Source organism: Salvelinus alpinus, chromosome 34 (assembly GCF_045679555.1).
Source record: "Salvelinus alpinus chromosome 34, SLU_Salpinus.1, whole genome shotgun sequence".
NCBI lineage: Eukaryota > Metazoa > Chordata > Actinopteri > Salmoniformes > Salmonidae > Salvelinus > Salvelinus alpinus.
In genome coordinates this window covers 16,902,631-16,920,882 of record NC_092119.1, presented here as the reverse complement: position 1 = coordinate 16,920,882, position 18,252 = coordinate 16,902,631, and the positions used below count along the sequence as shown (strand labels likewise).

The following is an 18,252-nucleotide window of genomic DNA, read 5'->3' as shown; positions in this document are numbered from 1 at the left end:
GGTTGACAGGGCTAGCACTTAGCCCCAGCTCAGCCTATAACAAGGTCAGTTCTGTAGTAGGTTGACAGGGATAGCACTTAGCCCCAGCTCAGCCTATAACAAGGTCAGTTCTGTAGTAGGTTGACAGGGCTAGCACTTAGCCCCAGCTCAGCCTATAACAAGGTCAGTTCTGTAGTAGGTTGACAGGGCTAGCACTTAGCCCCAGCTCAGCCTATAACAAGGTCAGTTCTGTAGTAGGTTGACAGGGATAGCACTTAGCCCCAGCTCAGCCTATAACAAGGTCAGTTCTGTAGTAGGTTGACAGGGCTAGCACTTAGCCCCAGCTCAGCCTATAACAAGGTCAGTTCTGTAGTAGGTTGACAGGGCTAGCACTTAGCCCCAGCTCAGCCTATAACAAGGTACGTTCTGTAGTAGGTTGACAGGGCTAGCACTTAGCCCCAGCTCAGCCTATAGCAAGGTAAGTTCTGTAGTAGGTTGACAGAGCTAGCACTTAGCCCCAGCTCAGCCTATAGCAAGGTCAGTTCTGTAGTAGGTTGACAGGGCTAGCACTTAGCCCCAGCTCAGCCTATAACAAGGTCAGTTCTGTAGTAGGTTGACAGGGCTAGCACTTAGCCCCAGCTCAGCCTATAACAAGGTACGTTCTGTAGTAGGTTGACAGGGCTAGCACTTAGCCCCAGCTCAGCCTATAGCAAGGTCAGTTCTGTAGTAGGTTGACAGGGCTAGCACTTAGCCCCAGCTCAGCCTATAGCAAGGTCAGTTCTGTAGTAGGTTGACAGGGCTAGCACTTAGCCCCAGCTCAGCCTATAACAAGGTCAGTTCTGTAGTAGGTTGACAGGGCTAGCACTTAGCCCCAGCTGCACCTGGTCCCTTCAGCTCTGCTAACACTGAAGCGGTAGCTAGACTTTCTTCAGCTCTGCTAACACTGAAGCGGTAGCTAGACTCCCTTCAGCTCTGCTAACACTGAAGCGGTAGCTAGACTCTCTTCAGCTCTGCTAACACTGAAGCGGTAGCTAGACTCTCTTCAGCTCTGCTAACACTGAAGCGGTAGCTAGACTCTCTTCAGCTCTGCTAACACTGAAGCGGTAGCTAGACTCTCTTCAGCTCTGCTAACACTGAAGCGGTAGCTAGACTCTCTTCAGCTCTGCTAACACTGAAGCGGTAGCTAGACTCTCTTCAGCTCTGCTAACACTGAAGCGGTAGCTAGACTCTCTTCAGCTCTGCTAACACTGAAGCGGTAGCTAGACTCTCTACAGCTCTGCTAACACTGAAGCGGTAGCTAGACTCTCTTCAGCTCTGCTAACACTGAAGCGGTAGCTAGACTCTCTTCAGCTCTGCTAACACTGAAGCGGTAGCTAGACTCTCTTCAGCTCTGCTAACACTGAAGCGGTAGCTAGACTCTCTTCAGCTCTGCTAACACTGAAGAGGTAGCTAGACTCTCTTCAGCTCTGCTAACACTGAAGCGGTAGCTAGACTCTCTTCAGCTCTGCTAACACTGAAGCGGTAGCTAGACTCTCTACAGCTCTGCTAACACTGAAGCGGTAGCTAGACTCTCTACAGCTCTGCTAACACTGAAGCGGTAGCTAGACTCTCTACGGTACGTGTTGCTTTTGAAGTGACGTGTGGTGGTGCACACCCATTCATTGAAGAATAAAACCCTCTAGAAGCAAATGATGTGCCTGCTCTGTTCTGTTCTGTCCTGTTCTGTCCTGCTCTGTTCTGGTCTGTCCTGCTCTGTTCTGTTCTGTCCTGCTCTGTTCTGTTCTGTCCTGTCTTGTTCTGGTCTGTTCTGTCCTGCTCTGTTCTGGTCTGTCCTGCTCTGTTCTGTTCTGTCCTGCTCTGTTCTGTTCTGTCCTGTCTTGTTCTGGTCTGGTCTGTCCTGTTCTGGTCTGTCCTGTTCTGGTGTGTTCTGTCCTGTTCTGGTCTGTCCTGTTCTGGTGTGTTCTGTCCTGTTCTGGTATTTCCTGTTTTGTTCTGGTCTGTCATGTTCTGTTCTGGTTAGGTCTGTCCTGTGAGCTTATACCGCCATCTGCTGTTGACTATAATATACTACACTTTTCCCATCCCTCCAAAACTTGGCAGTAGGCATGAATGGGACTTCGTCTCCTCATCTCCTTTCCTTCATGTGCATTCAGCACAGATCATTTAACAATTTGATCCATGAATAGCAATTTCTATCTGTAGTGGTCAAGGAATGACATGTCATCAGCAGTGGTGTAAAGTACTTGAGTAAAAATACTTTAAAGTACTACTTAATTAAGTAGTTTTTTTGTACTTTACTATTTTTGTATCTGTACTTTACTTTACTATTTATATTTATGGCAATTTTTACTTTTACTTCAATACATTCCTAAAGAAAATAATGTACTTTTTACTACATGTATTTTCCCTGACACCCAAACGTATTACATTTTGACAGGAAAATGGTCCAATTATCAGGAGAACATCCCTGGTCATCCCTACTGCCTCTGATCTGGCAAACTCACTAAACACAAATGCTTGGTTTGTAAATGATGTCTGAGTGTTGGAGTGTTGCCCCTTGCTATCCGTAAATAAATAAAAACAAGAAAATGGTGCCGTCTGGTTTGCTTAATATAAGGAAGTTGAAATGATTTATACTTTTTCTTTTGATACTATACATTTTAGCATTTCCATTTACTTTTACTTAAGTATATTTTAAAACAAATACTATTAGACTTTTACTCAAGTAGTATTTTACTGGGTGACTTTCACTTTTACTTGAGTATTTTTCTATTAAAAGGTATCTTTACTTTTACTCAAATATGACAATTGAGTTATTTTTCCACCACTGGTAACGAGAGGGACATGAAAACCTTGAAGTTACAGCCGACATAATTTTTTGGTCTCTTAAACAATAGAGTGATAGCACAAATCTTTGGTAATATTCTTAGTTATTTGGTAACCATCAGGATAATAATATGTTATTCTAATACAGGAGACTAATAATGTATTGACTATCTAATAAAAGGCATGTTGTACCAATTTGATTCATCAGTTGAAAATTACTGAAACAAAATCACAGACTGTGGCTTTAATGCGAGGCCATGACGTCAGAAGCAGTCTCCAAGGGATAACGGAGCAGAGCACAGGGGTACCCTACCTTGGAACGGACGAGTCAATACTGCTGCGTGGGATTCATCGCAGCATTGCAGATCAAGATTCTACATCTCCGTGATGAGACAATACACCACGGCCCGGGCCATGGCCATTCGGGGAGGCTCGTGCGTGGCCTGCTGCCATGTTTGCGTCTTCGCATTTACTGCATTTCTCATTGTGGCTGAGCGGACTGCGCGTAAGTATCACTGCCTAAACGCACACGCACACCCCTCCAGTGATGGAGATAGGCCTGTATTCTCTCACCACACCTAGGCTACAATCATAACAGTACAGTGTTAAACCGGGGAAGGTTGCATGACGGTTTCATTGATATTTCCCAAAGTATTTTAATTTTAATCTGCATTTTCAGATGCATTACAATCTTTATAGGTGCGTGCATTACTAGTGTCGATGTAGGTGTTATGGTGTTATGAAAACATGCAACAGCAGCCGCGGACGACATCTCTGCTGTAGCTAAAGTCATGCTCGTAGAAAAGTGGCGCATTTCTGTCATATTCGAGCGCCTTTTTCTGTATGCCATAAATGGATAGGGGAATGGGCGGACCCTACTCTCCTCTACTGGTCGGGCTGCTCCGGCAGATGGTTAATATTACTGGGACAGGGAGAGAGAACGAGGGGGGGGGGGGGGGGGGTGGAGAGGAAAGGGAGAGGCGGACATAGAGCACCGCATCGTTCAGTAAGTGGTTCTTTAGAGGCAGGAGGCGCGTGCATTTTGTAGCCTATTAGAGATAAGAGACAGCAGCAGCATCACCCGGGCCCAACCCTGTCCTCAGCCTATAGTCATGATAGAGGTCACACACACACACACACACATACACACACACAGATGTTGAAACTGCCCTCACTGTTCTACTGCTTATCACAATATATGTTTTTGCCAAAGTAACAATGTATTTAAAAAGAATAATTCAACGTAATTGTGTTAATTTATTACGTGTGAGATTGTTTTAAATGGTATCTGTGAAAGACAAACAATTTAGTGTAAATTGTTTACTTTCTGCTCACTTTATTGCATTAGTGAGCCCTCAAATGATACTTTAGCCTAATTTGCTACATAGGTCATCTGCCTTTTTTGCAATTATTTTCCATTGGACAAAAGATGTAACCCACAAATGTTGGCTTAGGTTTTTTTTGCCAAACTAACAATGTCTTACTGTATTTAAATTATTTGATTTGATTTCAACTAACTTATTTTTTAATTCAATTAATTTAATTTTCCCAAATTGCCTTTGGGAAAATACATTACACATTCGTTAGATAATTACATATTGATTACGTTTTAATTAGCCTTCTCTGTGTCTTGGGTGTTATGGACAATTTGGTACCAGGTGTGTCCTGTTTGGTACCCGGTGTGTCCTGTTTGGTACCAGGTGTGTCCAGTTTGGTACCAGGTGTGTCCTGTTTGGTACCCGGTGTGTCCTGTTTGGTACCAGGTGTGTCCAGTTTGGTACCAGGTGTGTCCTGTTTGGTACCCGGTGTGTCCTGTTTGGTACCAGGTGTGTCCAGTTTGGTACCAGGTGTGTCCTGTTTGGTACCAGGTGTGTCCAGTGTTTTATGTTGACCTAAGTACCAAACTGAATGAAATGAAAATACATTACACATTCGTTAGATAATTACATATTGATTACGTTTTAATTAGCCTTCTCTGTGTCTTGGGTGTTATGGACAATTTGGTACCAGGTGTGTCCTGTTTGGTACCCGGTGTGTCCAGTGTTTTATGTTGACCTAAGTACCAAACCGTTTGGGAAAATACATTACACATTCGTTAGATAATTACATATTGATTACGTTTTAATTAGCCTTCTCTGTGTCTTGGGTGTTATGGACAATTTGGTACCAGGTGTGTCCTGTTTGGTACCCGGTGTGTCCTGTTTGGTACCAGGTGTGTCCAGTTTGGTACCCGGTGTGTCCTGTTTGGTACCCGGTGTGTCCTGTTTGGTAACAGGTGTGTCCAGTTTGGTACCAGGTGTGTCCTGTTTGGTACCCGGTGTGTCCTGTTTGGTACCAGGTGTGTCCAGTTTGGTACCAGGTGTGTCCAGTGTTTTATGTTGACCTAAGTACCAAACAGTGCTCATCATTGTCACATTATGTAAAGACCAGCTGCCATTACACTAGAAAATACAGTGTGTGTATGTGTGTGTAGATGTCCTGTATCATCTCTAATGATCTACCTGTGTGTGTGTCCACAGTGATCTACTGTTTTGTGTACTACCTGTGGGTGGGGCATAACTATTGCTACGCCCACTGGGCGGGGCTTACGGCCTTGTTCCTCCTCCCTGGGTGGGGTCCCCAGTTGCTCAGTTGGCTGTGGTACCAGGCGGATGGACGTATACGTAGCAAAGACCTCAAATGGACTCACATCCTGCACCTGGGCATCTTTAGAAGGTAACGTACCACTGTAGTACCCTCTTTGGCGTTAGAGGTCCGGGGTTTAGAGGTCAACGATGAAACGAGAACACTCTCTGACCCTGTGTTGTTGTGTTCCAGGTTATGGGAGACTATGACGTCCACTAGAGAGGATCAGTGTAGTGAGATAATGCAGCAGGCTGACGTTTCAGCTCTCCGCCTGTTGGAGGCGCTGGTGGTCACTCTGCCACAGACCGTCCTGCAGACCTATGTCCTCATCTGTACAGATGTAGGACTATCTTCACCAGGTACTACATGTGTCTCTGTGTGTTTGTGTTGTTTTTGTTTTAGGGGGTAGATCAGCTTTAATATCGCAGATAGATTGTAGCTTCCATCAATATACAGTTGAAGTCGGAAGTTTACATACACTTAGGTTGGAGTCATTAAAACTAGTTTTTAAACCACTCCACAAATTTCTTGTTAACAAATTATAGTTTTGGCAAGTTGGTTAGGACATCTACTTTGTGCATGACACAAGTCATTTTCCCAACAATTGCTTACACATAGATTATTTCATTTATAATTCACTGTATCACAATTCCAGTGGGTCAGAAGTTTACATACACTAAGTTGACTGTGCCTTTAAACAGCTTAGAAAATTCCAGAAAATTATGTCATGGCTTTAGAAGAATAGGCTAATTGACATCATTTGAGTCAATTGGAGGTGTACCTGTGGATGTATTTCAAGGCCTACCTTCAAACTCAGTGCCTCTGCTTGATATCATGGGAAAATCAAAAGAAATCAGCCAAGACCTCAGAAAAAAAATTGTAGACCTCCACAAGTCTGGTTCATCCTTGGGAACAATTTCCAAATGCCTGAAGGTACCAAGTTCATCTGTACAATAGAACGCAAGTATAAACACCGTGGTACCACGCAGCCATCATACCGCTCAGGAAGGAAACACGTTCTGTCTTCTTCCCAGACAACAGCAAAGGACGTTGTGAAGATGCTGGAGGAAACAGGTACAAAAGTATTTACATCCACAGTAAAATGAGTCCTCTATCGACATAACCTGAAAGACCGCTCAACAAGGAAGAAGCCACTGCTCCAAAACCGCCATAAAAAAGCCAGACTACTGTTTTCAATTGCACATTGGGACAAAGATTGTACTTTTTGGAGAAATGTCCTCTGGTCTGATGAAACAAAAATATAACTTTTTGGCCATAATGGCCATCGTTATGTTTGGAGGAAAAAGGGGGAGGCTTGCAAGCCGAAGAACACCATCCCAACCGTGAAGCACAGGGGTGGCATCATCATGTTGTGGGTGTGCTTTGCTGCAGGGAGGACTGGTGCACTTCACAAAATAGATGGCATCATGAGGATGGAAAACTATTTGAATATATTGAAGCAACATCTCAAGACGACAATTAGGAAGTCAAAGCTTGGTCGCAAATGCGTCTTCCAAATGGACAATGACCCCAAGCATACTTCCAAAGTTGTGGCAAAATGGCTTAAGGACAACAAAGTCAAAGTATTGGAATGGCCATTACAAAGTCCTGACCTTAATCCTATAGAAGATTTGTGGACAGAACTGAAAAAGCGTGTGCGAGCAAAGAGGCCTACAAACCTGACTCAGTTACACCAGCTCTGTCAGGAGAAATGGGCCAAAATTCACCCAACTTATTGTGGGAAGCTTGTGAAAGGCTACCCAAAATGTTTGACCCAAGTTAAAGAATTTAAAGGCAATGCTTCCAAATACTAATTGAGTGTATGTAAACTTCTGACCCACTGGGAATGTGATGAAAGAAATAAAAGCTTAAATAAATCATTCTCTCTACTATTATTCTGACATTTCACATTCTTCAAATAAAGTGGTTGATCCTAACTGACCTAAGATAGGGAATTTTTACTTGGATTAAATGTCAGGAATTGTGAAAAAACTGAGTTTAAATGTATTTGGCTAAGGTGAATGTAAACTTCCGACTTCAACTGTAAGTCCCCAGCTTCAGCAAGTTTTGCAATTCGTTGTGTCTGCGTCATTTCTAATCCCCCACATATTTTTTTCTAAATATAAATATACAGTGCCTTCGGAAAGTATTCAGACCCCTTGACTTTTTCCACATTTTGTTACGTTACAGCCTTATTCTAAAATTGATTAAATAAAACATTTTCCTCATCAATTTACGCACAATACCCCATAATGACAAAGATAAAATAGTTTTTTAGAAATGTTTGCTAATTTATTAAAATTAAAAACGGAAATATAACATTTACATAAGTATTCAGACCCTTCACTCAGTCTTCTTGGGAATGACGCTACAAGCTTGACACACCTGTATTTAGGGAGTTTCTCCCATTCTTCTCTGCAAATCCTCTCAAGCTCTGTCAGGTTGGATGGGGAGCATTGCTGCACAGCTATTTTCAGGTCTCTCCAGAGATATTCAATCAGGTTTAAGTGGCTGGGCCACTCAAGGACATTCAGAGACTAGTCCCGAAGCCACTCCTGCTTTGTCTTGGCTGTGTGCTTAGGGTCGTTGTCCTGTTGGAAGGTGAACCTTCGTTCCAGTCTGAGGCTCTGAGAGCTCTGGAGCAGGTTTTCATCAAGGATCTCTCTGTACTTTGCTCCGTTCATCTTTGCCTCGATCCTGACTAGTCTCCCAGTCCCTGCCGCTGAAAAACATCCCAACAGCATGATTCTGCCACCACCATGCTTCGCCATAGGGATGGTGCCAGGTTTCCTCCAGACGTGACGCTTGGCATTCAGGCCAAAGAGTTCTATCTTGGATTCATCAGACCAGTGAATCTTGTTTCTCATGGTCTGAAAATCTTTAGGTGCCGTTTGGCAAACTCCAAGCGGGCTGTCATGTGCCTTTTACTGAGGAGTTGCTTCTGTCTGGCCACTCTACCCGTAAAGGCCTGATTGGTGGAGTGCTGCAGAGATGGTTGTCCTTCTGGAAGGTTCTCCCTTCTCTAGAGAGGAACTCTAGAGCTCTGTCAGCGTGACCAATGGGTTCTTGGTCTCCTCCCTGACCAAGGCTCTTCTCCCTGATTGCTCAGTTTGGCCGGGCGGCCAGCTCTAGGAAGAGTCTTGGTGGTTCCAAGCTTCTTCCATTTAAGAATGATGGAGGCCACAGTGTTTTTGGGAATCTTCAATGCTGCAAAAAAATGTTGGTACCCTTCCCCAGATCTGTGCCTCGCCACACTCCTGTCAAGGCGCTCTACACACAAAACACCAGTCTCAACGTCAACAGTGAAGAGGTGACTCCGGGATGCTGGCCTTCTATTTTTTTGCCCATCTTAATCTTATATTTTTATTGAACTGTCAGATACCCTACATTACTAATCCTATATGTATATACTGTACTCTATAACATCTACTGCAACTTGCCTATGCCGTTCGGCCATCACTCATTTATATATTGTTATGTGCATATTCGTATTCATTCCTTTACACTTGTGTGTATAAGGTAGTTGTTGTGAAATTGTTAGGTTATATTACTTGTTAGATATTACTGCATGGTCGGAACTAGAAGCACAAGCATTTCGCTACACTTGCATTAACATCTGCTGACCATTTGTATGTGACAAATACATTTGATTTGAGATATGGCTTTTTCTTTGCAATTCTGCCTGGAAGGCCAGCATCCCGGAGTTGCCTCTTCACTGTTTACACTGACTGGTGTTTTGCGGGTACTATTTAATGAAGCTGCCAGTTGAGGACTTGTGAGGTGTCTGTTTCTCAAACTAGACACTCTAATGCACTTGTCCTCTTGCTCAGTTGTGCACCGGCGCCTCCCACTCCTCTTTCTATTCTGGTTAGAGCCAGTTCTGCGAAGGGAGTAGTACACAGCGTTGTACAAGATCTTCAGCTTCTTGGCAATTTCTCGCATGGAATAGCCTTCATTTCTCAGAACAAGAATAGACTGACGAGTTTCAGAAGAAAGGTCTTTGTTTCTGGCCATTTTGAGCCTGTAATCGAACCCACAAATGCTGATGCTCCAGATACTCAACTAGTCTAAAGAAGGCCAGTTTTATTGCTTCTTTAATCAGAACAGCTGTTTTCAGCTGTGCTAACATAATTGCAAAATGGTTTTATAATGATCAATTAGCCTTTTAAAATGATAAACTTGGATTAGCTAACACAACGTGCCATTGGAACACAGGAGTGATGGTTGCTGATAATGGGCCTCTGTACGCCTATGTAGAATATTCCATAAAATATCTGCTATTTCCAGCTACAATAGTCATGTACAACATTAACAAAGTCTACACTGTATTTCTGATCAATTTGATGTTATTTTAATGGACAAAAAAAATTGTTTTTCTTTCAAAAACAAGGACATTTCTAAGTGACTCCAAACTTTTGAACGGTAGTGTATATTCTCAATATAACTTAGTTGTCTTTTGTTTGTTTTTAATCCCTTAGCTACCACCATCCCTCCCATCTATCTCTGAATACCATCCTGTGTGTTTGATACAATCTCCTTACAGAGTATTCATGTTCTCGTTCTCGTTCTCGTTCTCGTTCTCTCTCTCTCTCTCTCTCTCTCTCTCTCTCTCTCTCTCTCTCTCTCTCTCTCTCTCTCTCTCTCTCTCTCTCTCTCTCTCTCTCTCTCCAGTCTCGGTATGTTTTGTGGTGTGTCTGTTGTCCCTGGCCTGGGCCTTGGTGCTGTATGCCAGAGCCTGTTCCCTCATCAGACCTGGACATCTCCCCATGTCCCCTGCTGCTATCACCTGTAGACTGCTCTGGAGGGTAGGAGGGTTGCCTGGGCTGGGTGGGCTGGTCGTGCGGGCTGGGTGTGTTGAATGGGCTGTGTGGGCTGGGTGTGTGGGCTGGGCTGGGTGTGTGGGCTGGGCTGGGTGTGTGGGCTGGGCTGGGTGTGTGGGCTGGGTGTGGGCTGGGCTGGGTGTGTGGGCTGGGCTGGGTGTGTGGGCTGGGCTGGGTGTGTGGGCTGGGTGTGTTGAATGGGCTGTGTGGGCTGGGTGTGTGGGCTGGGCTGGGTGTGTGGGCTGGGCTGGGTGTGTGGGCTGGGTGTGTGGGCTGGGTGTGGGCTGGGCTGGGTGTGTGGGCTGGGCTGGGTGTGTGGGCTGGGCTGGGTGTGTGGGCTGGGCTGGGTGTGTGGGCTGGGTGTGTTGAATGGGCTGTGTGGGCTGGGTGTGTTGAATGGGCTGTGTGGGCTGGGCTGGGTGTGTGGGCTGGGTGTGTGGGCTGGGTGTGTGGGCTGGGTGTGTGGGCTGGGCTGGGTGTGTGGGCTGGGTGTGTGGGCTGGGCTGGGTGTGTGGGCTGGGCTGTGTGGGCTGGGTGTGTTGAATGGGCTGTGTGGGCTGGGTGTGTGGGCTGGGCTGGGCTGTGTGGGCTGGGTGTGTGGGCTGGGTGTGTCGTTTGGGCTGGGCATGTGTGTGTGTGTTTGTGTGATAGTAACAGACTTATTGTATTGTGTTTAGGTCAGCATGTTGGGAGCACGTCTCGCCACCCTCGCACTCTTTACACGCCTGTTCCGTCAGTGGGTCCTTGGAGTTATTGGTGAGTGTGTACAGTATATGTGTGTGAAAGTCTCTTTTATTGTGTGTGTGTGCGTGTGCTTGTGTGTGTGTGTGTGTGCTTGTGTGTGCTTGTGTGTGTGCTTGTGTGTGTGTGTGTGTGTGTGTGTGGGTGTGCGTGCGTGTGCTTGTGTGTGTGTGTGCGTGTGTGTGTGTGTGTGCGTGCGTGCATGCGAGCGTGCGTGCGTGCGTGTGAGCATTCAGTGATGTTTGTCCTGCACCCATGTGTCTCAGGTCTACACTGGTTGGGTGCTACGTTCTGGTTGGTGTCTCAGCAGAGTGACATCATCAAAACGCCGCTGCGCTGGCACCTGTTCAACCTGGTGCTGGGAGCTGTTCACATCTTCCTCTTCCTCAACGTCAAGGACGGAGCCTCCCGATGCCGCATGGCCGGATTCTACCTGGTGGGTCTCTCTCTCGCTGTGTGTGTGTGTGTGTGTGTGTGTGTGTGTGTGTGTGTGTGTGTCTGTGTGTGTGTGTGTGTGTGTGTGTGTGTGTGTGTGTGTGTGTGTGTGTGTGTGTGTGTGTGTGTGTGTGTGTGTGTGTGTGTGTGTGTGTAACTCTCTGCTCTCTCCTGCAGGCCATGTTTATCGAGAACGCTCTTCTTCTGCTGGCAGGTTCCGACTTCTTCAGTGCTGCATCATGGGATAGCATGGGTATCCCAACCGCTGTGTTCTGTAGTTTCCTCATTGGTGAGACACACACACACACACACACACACACACACACACACACACACACACACACACACACACAAAATGAATTTCCATTCAAAATCCTATTTCCCCTAACCATAACCCTAAAGCTAACTCCTAACAACATACATACATATGTACACACACAAACACACACACACACACACACACACACACACACACACAAAATTAATTTCCATTCAAAATCCTATTTCCCCTAACCATAACCCTAAAGCTAACTCCTAACAACTAACCCCTTACTCTTACCATAACCCTAATTCTAAACCTAATTCTAACCCTAAACCTAATTCTAACCCTAATCCTAATTCTAACCCTAAATTTAACACCTAATCTTAAAATAGCCTTTGTCCTCATGGAGACATGGGGAATGTCCCCACGAGAGGGAATTGTCCTTGTTTTACTATCCTTGTGGGGACTTTGGGGGATTGTAGGTCCCCACAAGGATAGAAGAACCCACCCATACACACTCGCCTGTCTCCTCTGTGTTCCCCCAGGTGTGATAGCTCTAGTGCTGTACTACCGGTTCCTCCACCCCAAGTCCTTTGAGATCTTCCAGAGCATTCGTAACCATGGAATGGGCGGTGCTTGTGCAGACCGGGGCTCTTCTCTCTCATTGGATGAGAAGAACCATCGCCACGGTCAACTTGTTGGGGGCGGTACTTTGTTGGACCTCCCTAGCCAATGGCAGGGCTGGAAGCACCACCACTGGCTGCTTATTCGCCTAGCCCTGAAGACGGGCGATGTGGCTAGAATAAGCCACGCTTATGGCGAAGGGGGATTGGCCGGGCTGCTGGGACTGCGGGAAATGGCTCTGCCAAGGTCCCCGGACATTCCGCAACCTTCTCCCATCGTTCCACAACCTACTCCCAACGTTCCACAACCTACTCCCAACGTTCCACAACCTACTCCCAACATTCAACAACCTTCTCTCAACCTTCCCCAGGTCAAAGAGGTGGAGGAGGTGAGATGAGCACCCAATTGAATGTCTTCCCCGTTTCCCTGAAGTGTACACTTCACATGTTGTTGTTTTTGGCAAGCTGCTGTGCCATGTTTGGAGGACCAGAACTCCTATATTTTCCAATTAAATCTTCACTCTGAATGTTGTCTGTGGTTGAATGTTGTCTGTGGTTGAATGTTCTCTGTGGTTGAATGTTGTCTGTGGTTGAATGTTGTCTGTGGTTGAATGTTGTCTGTGGTTGAATGTTGTCTGTGGTTGAATGTTCTCTGTGGTTGAATGTTGTCTGTGGTTGAATGTTCTATGTGGTTGAATGTTCTATGTGGTTGAATGTTGTCTGTGGTTGAATGTTGTCTGTGGTTGAATGTTGTCTGTGGTTGAATGTTGTCTGTGATTGAATGTTCTATGTGGTTGAATGTTCTATGTGGTTGAATGTTGTCTGTGGTTGAATGTTGTCTGTGGTTGAATGTCGCCTGTGGTTGAATGTTGTCTGTGGTTGAATGTTCTATGTGGTCGAATGTTCTATGTGGTTGAATGTTGTCTGTGGTTGAATGTTGTCTGTGGTTGAACGTTGTCTGTGGTTGAACGTTGTCTGTGGTTGAATGTTCTATGTGGTTGAATGTTGTCTGTGGTTGAATGTTGTCTGTGGTTGAATGTTGTCTGTGGTTGAATGTTCTCTGTGGTTGAATGTTGTCTGTGGTTGAATGTTCTATGTGGTTGAATGTTCTATGTGGTTGAATGTTGTCTGTGGTTGAATGTTGTCTGTGGTTGAATGTTCTATGTGGTCGAATGTTCTATGTGGTTGAACGTTGTCTGTGGTTGAACGTTGTCTGTGGTTGAATGTTCTATGTGGTTGAATGTTGTCTGTGGTTGAATGTTGTCTGTGGTTGAATGTTGTCTGTGGTTGAATGTTCTATGTGGTTGAATGTTGTCTGTGGTTGAATGTTGTCTGTGGTTGAATGTTGTCTGTGGTTGAATGTTGTCTTTGGTTGAATGTTCTATGTGGTTGAATGTTCTATGTGGTTGAATGTTCTATGTGGTTGAATGTAGTCTGTCTTAAAACAGAGCACTTCTGGGAGCAGGCGTCAAGTTGAGGCTTGATTTACTGTTCTCTACTATTGTTGGATCTTATCCTCTATGTTTGGCTCCTGGGACCCGTTAGCTTTCTCCTTGATGTGGAACATTTCACAATAATGTCTGTCTTCCTTCCCCTCAGGTGATAAAGGCGGCCCCAGCAAGAGACATCATCAGTGAGGTGAGACAGGCGGTGAGACATGAGGTGAGACCGGTGCTGTCCTCTCCCTCTCCCATCCAGGAGGTCAAGCTGCCACTGGTGGAGGTCCTAGTTGAGGTCAGAGCCTGCCATCACTCTGAGCCTGCCACCCAGCAGGATGACTCCAGCCCCCCTCCCTCCGACGATCGAGACGACGAAGACTTCCAGAGCGCCGCCTATGGATCCCCCACACCCTCGTCCCCCAGGCACCCAGACTACCGACACATCGACAGCAACGTGGTCACCTCCAGCACCCAAGGGTCACCTTCTGTGGGGTCACTGGATGTCAGACGTGGTTCGTCTCCAGAGAAAAGGTCACCGTCCCTGCTGATGGGCATGGGAAGCCCCCAGCGGAACTTCAAACCTGCGGAGTCCGGTACCACCTTGTATTTCAGCGCTGACGCAGTCTCCCCGTCCAGCGGTAGCTACCTGGGCTGGGGCTCTGAGCTGTCACCCATCTCCAGCTACCGGAGCCCCTACCGCATCAGGGAGCCCCTCTTCACCTCTACACCCAGACAGGAGCCTCGTGCTGGGCCAGAGGAACCAGGCCCTGGCCCCTCTACTACCACCACCACCGCCATTACCACCCATGCTAGAAAACAACTGGTCCAGTTTGTAGACCATAGAGATAAATTGATCTAGAGGGGCCAATGGGTGGAGCGAAATGATTAGACCTGGTCAAATACTCTCAAATACACGTTGACGTGTGTTTGATTTAGCTCGACCGATGTGCAGCTGGGTGGCGGAGTTTACACTTTTGGGATTATTTCATTAGTTCCATTGTACCACTGTTCCATTCCAAGCTAAATCAAGCGAGCGTAAAGGATTTGAAAGTATTTTACATTTAAACAATAAGGCCCGAAGGGGTGTGGTATATGGCCAATATACCACGGCTAAGGGCTGTTCTTAGCCCAACGCAAAGCGGAGTTCCTGGATACAGCCCTTAGCCGTGGTGTATTGGCAATATACCACAAATCCCCAGAGGTGCCTTATTGCTATTATAAACTGGTTACCAACATAATTAGGGCAGTAAAAAGAAGTGTTTTGTCATACCAGTGGTATACGGTCTGATATACCACGTCTGTCAGCCAATCAGCAATCAGGGCTCGAACCACCCAGTTTATCATATTGTATTTGACCCAGATGTAGAGATTATATAGAAAACAATATAAAGAGAGTATTGTAGAAGATACATGACATTAGCCTGGGTGTCAGGCTGGTTCTGCTTTCAACAGTGCTATTACAACTTTGTTATCATGCGAGACAACTGCTTTATTACTAGCCAAGGGCTTGTTGACGAATTCAGAACCAGCCTGGCCCCCAGGCTAGCCAGATGTGTTTCACACTAAATAACTATAGCATGTCTTGAGAATCCCAGTATTATCAGCCAGTATGAGGTTGTGAATCCACATGTAACTGTCACACACAGACACACTAAGATAAAAGATTGGACTGGAAGTAGTCTTTAATGAAGTAACAGTGGGGTATCCTTTTCTCTTAGGCCCTGATTCAATCACAGATCAAATCAATTGCATTGTGACTTTATTCATAATGTTTACGCTGTATTCTAATGACATATGAAGTTTCATGTCCACATTTAATGATAATGTCTGTGGAAATAATAACTTGTAAGGGTGTGTCGGTTTTAACACGGTTTACACCTCTGATAGTGTCAGCATTCTGAGATGAACCCTCAGTGTGGTTTACATTGATATGTGATTGATTGAATCAGGGCCGTCATAAAGCGTTATGATATTAAATTGTGATTATTAAGGTTTGACAGAGAAGAGAGTTTATATATTTGTCTTTTTTTCTTGTATATATCTGATATAATTTGAGACAGTTTGCACTTCTGCGCAAATATGATTTATTGTAATATGAGTGATTAACCGAAGGCGAGCTATTGGTTAAGCAAGAGAGGCTCTGATCACATGTTAAGGTTTAGTATTACTTTTATAGGCTTACTGTATATACAGTATTTATTATTTGATCCAAATGTGATATTTAATCTGAAGGTACCCTAGCAATATAAGGTAATATAAGTTAATCATTTTTATTATGTGAAATTTAAACTAATCTTCATACTCTTATTTACGATTAGTTTACAGCTAGTCCCGACATGTCAAGCAGACAATTCAGTCTGCTAGGTACTAGCATTACAATATACAGTATATATGAGATTATTCAATTGTGTTCAATTCTTTTCGGTCAGTATAAGTACTGTTTCCATGTGTTCAATTCATTTCGGTCAGTATAAGCACTGTTTCCATGTGTTCAATTCATTTCGGTCAGTATAAGTACTGTTTCCATGTGTTCAATTCATTTCGGTCAGTATAAGTACTGTTTCCATGTGTTGAATTCTTTTTATATGGTTAAAGATCTTTATGAACCATTTGTAGGGAGGAATGACTTCTACTTCCTGCGAGACAGGAAGAAGATCCAACTAATCTGATCTATTGAAGTGGCACCTGAGCAGACTGTATCTATCAGTGTGGAAGTGCCTGAAACAAGCTGCTGGTAATGTTGATGAGCTTCCAGATCCTTTAACCCTACAGCCGGGTCCCACTTTAACCCTACAGCCGGGTCCCATTTCTTTCCCTAGCCCCTTCCCTTAGTCCCTAAGGGCTTAGTTCATAGAAGGGTCTAGGGAGAGAAAGAGTGGCAGGCCTTTCTAGGGGGTAAAGGTCACGTGCTGCTATTGATGTTTGGAGGTCAGTGTTATCAGCTTTTTTTTTCTTTTTTTCAGTTTATTTATTTTGTTTGATTGTATTTTATAGTGAGTTCATAACTAACCTTGTCCACAGGCTCAGAGAGAGAGCTGGTTGGGACCAGATTAGTTCTGAACTATTGTTTTACGCTGTTGCTATAAAGGGAATGTGTTTAGCTAGATGGAGCTGAGGAAACGGTACCATTGCACGTCCATCCTTATTTTTATACAGCCTGACACAGTGTACAGTAACTAATGATAGATGTGAATAAAGAAAGCACTCAACACACATTGCATTAACTAGCTTTTAGAATGTATGTCTGTGCAAAGTTAATATGGTAGCTAATATAACCTACTAATGTCAGTATGGACTTTATAATGCATTTTAGTGCACTGACAGGCATTTAGAATGCTATCTCAAAGCCTTGGCTTGATAATCAAACGGATCAATTGATGATAAGCGCTTGCCTTGTAGAAACGACAGCATCAGCTGCGATGGCTCTCGGGTCTCATTGCCTTACCTGTATGTAATGTTCATCACAATGAATGGAATGGAGGGCTTCTATTTTCAGTTTCTTGCTTTGTATTCTTAGAATTTTTTATTTCGGTTACATTTACTGCATGTAAAGTGTAAGGTAGTGTGATTAATTGTGTTTCGACTAGGTTTTATATCTGTACTTGACAATATGCATTAACAAAATGTTTTTTATTTTATTATGATTGTTACATCGGGTAAATGTGATGCATCTGATTTTGGCCATCATTTATTCTAATAATACTAGCGGTGGTTAATAACTGTTTTAGTACACCTGAATAAACACTATCATTACCACTATGAAGAGTGCTGTTACTATTGTTCTAATCTAATCAGTAAAGAAATGAAAAGAGACCATCTTGATTTTTACCTCCCAGGGTAAATGCCTAGGCTTTAGCTCAGTAGGCTAACATTGTTTTGTGCTATGAAGATGACACCGGTTTAAACCCAGTCAGTCACACATGTTATTCTGTTACTTCAGCTGTATACAGAACAGAAAGAAGACGGATCATGCTTCGTTAGTTAAAATAGCTCTGATTTGGTCGATGGTTTTTGATAAACGCATGCGTCATCGTGTCCTCGGCTGCTTTATATGATGACCTCGCTTGTTTTGCAGTCACGAGTTGTTCTTGAAATGCGTTTTTTTGTGCTGATGATCCTTGAAACGTGTAATCGCCTAAAATGTGTGTTAGCAAATGCAAATTCTATAGGCCTACATTTCTCCTTCACATGCATCAAGGGCCCTGTTCATTCAGTGTTTCATGTAACATGCTGACCAGACCGGACACGTCGCGTGCGCGAGCGTCGCAAAATAAATTTTGAAATCCATGTTAATCAATTAATACACCCACACTCCTCGCGCGCGCCAACGAGCGTCTGCGACGCCAAGGGCTAATATAGACCTCATTCCTATTTCTGACGCAGATCGCGCTGCAAGTCCTGCCTCTTCCATCTCCTCATTGGTTTATAGAAGCAGGTACCCACGTGCCATCTCCTCATTGGTTATACCCATGTGGGTGATAGAAAGACGAACTGTTTTGCAG

The 18,252-nt window shown here is 44.6% G+C and overlaps 1 protein-coding gene across 2 annotated transcripts; it reads left to right on the top strand.

The window, feature by feature from the left end:
* The first annotated feature begins 3,070 nt into the window (after window positions 1-3,070).
* Window positions 3,071-17,509, top strand: LOC139563544 (XK-related protein 5-like). 2 transcript variants are annotated; one of them, XR_011672584.1, is made up of 10 exons: window positions 3,071-3,310; window positions 5,325-5,520; window positions 5,623-5,789; window positions 10,102-10,235; window positions 10,928-11,006; window positions 11,258-11,427; window positions 11,604-11,715; window positions 12,234-12,700; window positions 13,911-14,833; window positions 14,915-17,509. XR_011672584.1 is itself a non-coding variant. In XM_071382295.1 (9 exons), the coding sequence occupies exons 1-9, from the start codon at window positions 3,193-3,195 to the stop codon at window positions 14,607-14,609; spliced, it is 2,142 nt and encodes a 713-aa protein (XP_071238396.1). In that variant the 5' UTR covers window positions 3,071-3,192; the 3' UTR covers window positions 14,610-17,509. The 2 variants fall into 2 exon arrangements, 1 of the variants encoding a protein (XP_071238396.1); XM_071382295.1 differs by having other exon boundaries at window positions 13,911-17,509.
* The last annotated feature ends 743 nt before the right edge of the window (window positions 17,510-18,252 follow it).

Excerpts from the sequence above, each read along its gene's own strand:
- LOC139563544 (XM_071382295.1), top strand. The coding sequence starts at position 3,193 with ATGAGACAATACACCACGGCCCGGGCCATGGCCATTCGGGGAGGCTCG. Across the intron at positions 5,521-5,622 it reads CACCTGGGCATCTTTAGAAG|GTTATGGGAGACTATGACGT; the intron begins GTAACGTACCAC and ends GTTGTGTTCCAG. Across the intron at positions 10,236-10,927 it reads CCTGTAGACTGCTCTGGAGG|GTCAGCATGTTGGGAGCACG; the intron begins GTAGGAGGGTTG and ends TATTGTGTTTAG.